We start from the raw sequence: 6,994 nt of genomic DNA on the forward strand, positions 1-6,994 counted from the left end.
GAAATTCAAATAATATACACAGAACAATGTTAAACTTCTTTTAATTAATCTATCACCATAAAATACATGCCCAGCTACATCATAATATTAAATAGCCTAGGCCCTATGTTCTTTAGTTGCTGACGCCCAAAAATAACCTTATGCGTTTGGGCGATCAATTTTTCTTTTTTTCTTTTTTTTCACGACTCGCCTCTGAATGTTATTGTCGCAGTACTTAAAGCAATAAATCAATGTTGCTATCAGAATTATCTTCTTCATTCTCATATGCACCTAACTCGACAGAGACTCTGCAATGCTTGCTTGAAATTGGAGGAGCCATCGAACCCGGATGAGCACATCGAGCAATTATATATGGCGCTCTACATAAAGAACACTGCAGCACCTAGGGCTATACAAAGATGTGTATAAGAGACAGAAGTACAGTATTTAATTTATATTCAAAAGAAATTCAAAAGAGATAGAACCTCCACTAGAATGGAACATATACAAAGACACACAGTATGGTACAAACTTGCATTGAACTGTCTTAAACGAGGATAACCTTCATAAAAAAATATATATATATTTCATCCGAACAATTTAAATTATTAAATTTAACTGTTATAAATTCGCCTAGTGGAAAACCAGCTTAACATGCGAACTTACTACTGCAATGAAGCAACTAAATGTTGTATCAATGAAAGCAATTTTAAATATGGGAAAATACGATTTTGGTGGTGAAGATTTAAAAAATCATAAAATGGTATTATTTGGAAGATTACCCTTGCATTTGGCTCCATTTATCCAGCTAGACGCAGTATACAGGACCACAAAAAATTAGGAATTCCGACCATGAAACAGGGAGTCGTCTTATACGCCAGACATACAAATATCAACCAAAAATCTTCTAAAACGTGGGGGTCTTATACACGGGTCACCTTATAGGACCTACGCGAATGTATACGGTATTATTACGGAACCCCTGGGAAGTTCGGGTTCCCGTCACATTTTAAACGGTTGTGTTATAACAATAAACTCGCAAGACTGCTCGCGACTACTAGATTCTACAAGTGCGTGGTTGACTGGGTTGTTTTGGTTGGAAAGGAGAAATTTTCTCTGTGAATTGATTCTCGAACAAGATAAAGAAAGCTCTCTAATGACTCAAGCTACTGTATACCGTTTTTATATTTTTAATAAAACCAATTTCTTCTAATTTTAAATACGTTTTCCCCTGATTTTGTGATAATTCGTTATCACGCAAGTGCTAAATGTGTGACACATTTATGACCTCGCATGTGTTTCTGCAAAATGCGTTTCATCCAATATCACTTTAAAGTGATGCGTGACGGTTGGTAACTATGGCATAGATAACTGCCGGGCCCTAGGTAAGGTAAAAATGCACCTGGTCGGACATAGAGACAGAGCCTATAGTGGGGTATACTCAGACGAAACTCTGAATGCTTATACATTCAGAGGTTTTTTAAAACAGATACGGGACAGCATTAACGCTCAGAAATATCTAAAAAATATTTTGTTTAAAAAATTAAAGAATATTGAGAACAAACTATGGTCAAGTCATGTTATCGTTTAGGGCCTATTAAGCATTTCATGAATCTATGATATATTATAATATTGACAACATCAATAGAACACATAGGTGGAATTGTGTCCAACCCGTCGTGAAAATTTACTGAATACTCAGTACATGTGAAAACACTTGCAAAAATAGTACTCGCTGCTTATAACTTTGGCTCGAATTCAACCCTGACCGCCAGGTGCAAGCTCGGTGGTCTAAAGGCATGATGCCAGGCTAGTGATCTGGAGAACGTGGGTTCGAGTCCCACTGGAGAACAACTTGCAAATATTTTTTGCAAGTGTTTTCACACGCACTGAGTATTCAGTACATTTTCACGACAGGTTGGGCAAAATTACACATATAGGCCCCCCTAATTGATTCTCCTGGCACAAATCCAGGTATTGTTTATTCCATCACGATAATAACAATTACCATTCAATAATAGAACAGTCATCGACCTACTTGCAGTGAAGTGATTCTAAAATGTATTCATGAAGTTATGATGATCTGAAGTGTTTAAAAACGTACACAATACTAGTTGAACCAACTTTAAAATACCACAAATACAAATGTGCGTGACGATATTTTATTGCTTTAGAAATGTGATTTCAAAAAGTGTATTAGTGAATCACGCACTGAGTATTCAATACATTTTCAAGACAGGTTGGGCAAAATACATATAGGCCCCTAATTGCCTAATTGATTCTCCTGACGCAAATCCAGGTATTGTCTATTCCATCACGATGATAACAATTACCATTCAATAATAGAACAGTCATCTACCTACTTGCAGTGAATTGAATCTAAAATGTATTCATGAAGTCTACTTGCAGCGTTTGGGAAATAGGTAATAGGTAAATTGTAATGAATATAATCAATAACTATAGCCTCTAAAACCTAATATTATTGAAGGGTCCTTTTAAAGTTTGAATAGGATTTTTTAAAGTTATATTTTTAGATCATTATACCAGACATTATAACAACTCCCTAATTATACATATTAAACGAGCCCCCAATAGCCCCGGGCCCCAGTGCTGTGCACTCACTGCACTGCCCATACCTACGCCACTGGACCTGAGTATTATTAGTGGTTACATAACGTTTGCTCTGCACTGTATCATGCGCTATAGAAGTGGAAGACCATAATGTATTGGGAATGTACCTCTCTCTCTCTGGTAGGGCCTACAGTACAATCAGTTCAAAAGTGTAAGGTATAAGATAGTTCTCTTATACACATCTAGATGTGTATATTAAACATTTTTCTAATGGTAATGTTCAAAATAAGTGTCAAGGAAAGTAAGTATGATTGTTGGAATAAATGGTCAACATTTTATTTTGAATTCTCACCCTGACCTTCGCCTGGGCAAATTGGGCGAAGGCCTGGATCCGCGTCTAGTTAGCATGAATTTTTGTAAGCCAGGACCCATAGTATTTTGTTACGTTTCTTCTCAGAGAGGGTGGGGGGACGAACCCCCCTCCTTCCATCCACCACTGTGATTAGAATCAAATATAGAATTTAAGCTAACAAAAACAACACATCCAAAACAAGTCTATTTAGGCCTGTATTGAAAAAAAAAATGTAAATTCAAAAATTCGGCCAAATTCGGCCAAATATAGTTTAGCCGTGACTTTTCAAACGTTACGGCCAGGCAAATTTTTATACGGCCAGATTTGAGGAATCTGGCCGTCAAAAAGTCCAAATGGCAACCCTGCTTTGCATCATCACTGTTATTATCATAAATGCCATTGTTTATTTGCTACATTCAAAGTAATCTGCCTCATAATATTGTTCAATACCGTACTCGCGCGAATAAGCGCCTGGGCGCTTAAAATATTTTTTGCACTTTTTGAGGGGCGCTTATTCGAACGGGGCGCTTATGAAAACAGAGTGGAAATTGAGGGGGCGCTTATGGAAATAGATGAAAATCGAGGGGTTCTTATGAAAACTTATTAAATTCAAGAGGCACATTTTGAGTGAAAACGATTATATAAGAACACCAGGAAACCGCAAATTACGAATGGTAGTGCGGCTGAAAAGATAATCGTACAGAGAGCATAGCTTGTCATGACAAGAATGTTGTGAGTAAGTTATTACATAACAGCAGAATAGCAGATGAAATTAGTGGTGGTGGTTAGCTTGTTGGCCATCGGCCGTTTGAGAATAGCAGGACGGCATGATCATTGCAGGTTTTCTTGAAAACTTAGATGAAAATGTGTTAAAGGTGCAAATTGTCGGAAAAGGATTAGGACTAGGCTATAGACAAATGTAAGAAGATGAAAGTTGGAAATATACTGTCTGTTTGGGGAGCGCTCATCTGTCCAAGATAAATATCATCATTTTGATATTGACTACAGGAGAATGTGATTCCACTCCACACCTCAAATCATGCCAACATCCAAAGTCCCAGGATTGATTGGATTATTGAGGGGGCGTTTATTCAAATTAGAATGGGGCGCTTATTCAAACAGGGCGCTTAAGGAAATTTCCACTTTAGGAGGGGCACTTATTCGAGAAGGGCGCTTATTCAAATGGGGCGCTTATTCGCGCGAGTACAGTATCTAACCATGGAGAGGAAATATAATATTGGCCTCCATGATCTAACAGTGAATTCTCATAACATTGTGCTCATTTCACAGCTGATCATAATGTTTATAGCATTAAATACCAGTTTCTACTGCTACATTTAATGTCATCTTATTGTCATCATATTTTCCAAAATTTGAACATGATTGTAGTAATGTTGTGCTCATTTCATAGCCTATTGGTGTCATCATATTGTAGCATTAAATATTAGTTTCTACTGCTACATTCAATGTCATCTGCCAAATTTATATTTTCCAAAATTTAAACATGAATGTGTTCATTTCACAGCCCATTGGTGTCGCCATGTTGTAGCAATGAATGTCAGGTGCTACCTGCTAAATCCAATGTCATATGTCAGTCCTTTTCTGAATGCAAACTACCATCAAGGTGTTCATATCCTTTTACAATTGCTTCAAATGCTTTAAAACATTGAAATGGCTCCTTAACAGAAATACCATCTGTGATGAACTAAAAAATATAATTAAATATTTGAACTGATTTATGATTTAAATTCTTGAGCAATGAATATTGAAATATGCTAGACATAAAAAATTTATTGATATTTGATCAGTTATCAATTGGTAACTGATCAATTGATATAAAATAAAATAGATGAAATATTTCTTAAACTTAATCTCAATGTTTAATAGTTTCATATACGAGTAAATTTTTGATATTCTATTATTAGTTTTTAATCAGAAATTTGTTTTGCACATACTGTATGCTTGTTTGTTGTCTCTTTAATTTTAAATACTGGCATAAGCAGCGAGTGTCCAAGTACAGCAATGCTGGCAAATGGATCTTCTTGTGACCAGGGAACTAAACGTTGTAGTAACGGTCAGTGTGTAGTCAGTGTTTGTATGGACCTGGGCTTACAGGAATGCAATTGTGAAACCAGAAAAGAAGATATGTGCCACATATGTTGCGAGGTAGGTTCCCAATTTACTAGTCACTTTCAGTTGAACTTCATCCAAAAATCATGTCTCCTGATAGGCACTGGACTCCCCTGTTATATCTAACAATTTTTTTTTTATCAAATTAGAAATCAGCTTAAATTTGTCTTAATTCCATTTTTTTGTTTAAGTTAGATGTATCAATATTGCTTAGCTTAAAAATTTCTTAAAATAAAAGTTGATTGGATGCATGTGCCATCTAAGATGATTTTTAAGATTTTGCTAAGATTGTTTGATAAATCAGCTTAGGATATTTGCTTAGGCACATCTTAACTTTTTTGACTTAAGACATCTGCTAAGCTGAGATTGATAAATCCCAGGCCTGAGGGGCACTGGACTCCCCTGTTATATCTAACAATTTTTTTTAATGATATATCAATAATATTAATGATTATATATGATTATTATTATTATCATTATTAATATTACTACTAATAATAATATTAGTTATTATTGTTGTTATAGTTGTTATTGCTATGATCATTATACCGTAATTATTATGGATTTGTTGATTTGCAGGATCCAACTGGTTGTCTACCAGCCTCTACACTTGGGCTCTTTCAACAAAATGGTGACATAATGCTGAAGCCTGCTGGGCGTGTCTGCAACAATTATGAGGGTAAATCTGGGGGAAAAAAAATTATACTCAAGTTTGAATATTGTGTTACTATTTATGTACTGTGTAACAACTCAATAATTATGGTTGATTGACAGTACTCTCAATGGGTTAAAACTGTATATTTTTTAAATACATCCTAAACAAAATGGATGCTCATATTCATGAATGCATACACAGTGCACAATAAAATACAACTTTATTGTTACTGGCATCTTTCAGGTTATTGTGACACATCTGGAGTGTGTATCATGGTTGATAGTGAGAGCGCCCTCAATAGGTTAAAACAACTTTTTACCAATCAAGGAGCTCTCTCTGTATTACAGTGGTGTGTAGTTAATTGGTAAGTTGTCATCATTGTAAGTTCCATTGTGAATAATATTTCAATCATCAATTTTCATTTATTTATTTTATTTTATTAAGCTAATGCTGAGCACTTGTGACTACGATTATAGATAATGTTTTATGTGGAGCACAAACACCAAAAGAGAAATCATAGTCACACAAGGTGATGATGATGATAAATGGAGTAATGTAAAGCAACATTATTATTATTGCAATACAATTATTATCATTATTTATATATTGATTGTTTATTGAATCTTGAAATGTAAATTTTATGCAACATATGCTGCCTATCAAATTTTGAATAAAAATTTATTGAAAATTGAATCAAATTATATATAATAATGATGAAGATTTATTTATTATTTTTAAGGCTATTATTTTATTTAAAGTATTGGCATTTATATTCTTAACTGTTCATTGATTCCACAGGTATTATGGTTTTATTCTGATCCTTAGTCTCTGTATTCTGGTGTTGTTGATTCGTATCCTAGCTTGTCATCCTAGAAGACCCATCAGGATACAAAATATAAAGAGACCTTTGAAAAAAACGAATTCTAAACATACCACAACACCATCTAAATGTGATCCAGGTTTGTCATTATGATAATTATAATTATTATTGTTGTTATTATTATGTGCCTCTGATTTAAACGAAAATCTCCAGTAAATGGAGTGAAACTGTAGGTTGACGACAGAAATATTATACGACTAAATATTAACAGGAATATTTGTGCCAATATTTCCCTACCAATATTTGGTGCTTGCACACAACTAAATACAAACCTTGCTAAAAGGTGCTTGGTGCATTTGATACTCAGACAGTGAAGATAACCTGCCCCTCGCTAAGCTTCACCATGTGCACATTTCCTTGATAAATATCTCGGGAATTTTATGAGCCTTCTTGAGGTCTGTTTTTTTTTTTTTTTTTTTTTTAACCA

General features: G+C 34.7%; 1 protein-coding gene across 6 annotated transcripts in view; it reads left to right on the plus strand.

Moving 5' to 3' along the window:
* Positions 1–6,994, plus strand: part of LOC117101994 (disintegrin and metalloproteinase domain-containing protein 10-like) — a 16,065-nt gene that overhangs the window by 7,617 nt on the left and 1,454 nt on the right. For 5 of the 6 annotated variants that reach the window (XM_033242158.1, XM_033242156.1, XM_033242161.1 and 2 more), the window contains exons 10-14: positions 4,428–4,532; positions 4,894–5,068; positions 5,612–5,711; positions 5,931–6,051; positions 6,486–6,646. In XM_033242158.1, coding sequence (XP_033098049.1) covers positions 4,428–4,532; positions 4,894–5,068; positions 5,612–5,711; positions 5,931–6,051; positions 6,486–6,646 — 662 coding nt within the window. The remainder of the gene's footprint in view (positions 1–4,427; positions 4,533–4,893; positions 5,069–5,611; positions 5,712–5,930; positions 6,052–6,485; positions 6,647–6,994) is intronic. The other variant, XM_033242162.1, reaches the window with a different exon arrangement.

The sequence above is a fragment of the Anneissia japonica genome, unplaced genomic scaffold (genome assembly GCF_011630105.1).
Source record: "Anneissia japonica isolate Jap-2015-1 unplaced genomic scaffold, ASM1163010v1 scaffold997_len2565447_cov190, whole genome shotgun sequence".
NCBI classification, from domain to species: domain Eukaryota; kingdom Metazoa; phylum Echinodermata; class Crinoidea; order Comatulida; family Comatulidae; genus Anneissia; species Anneissia japonica.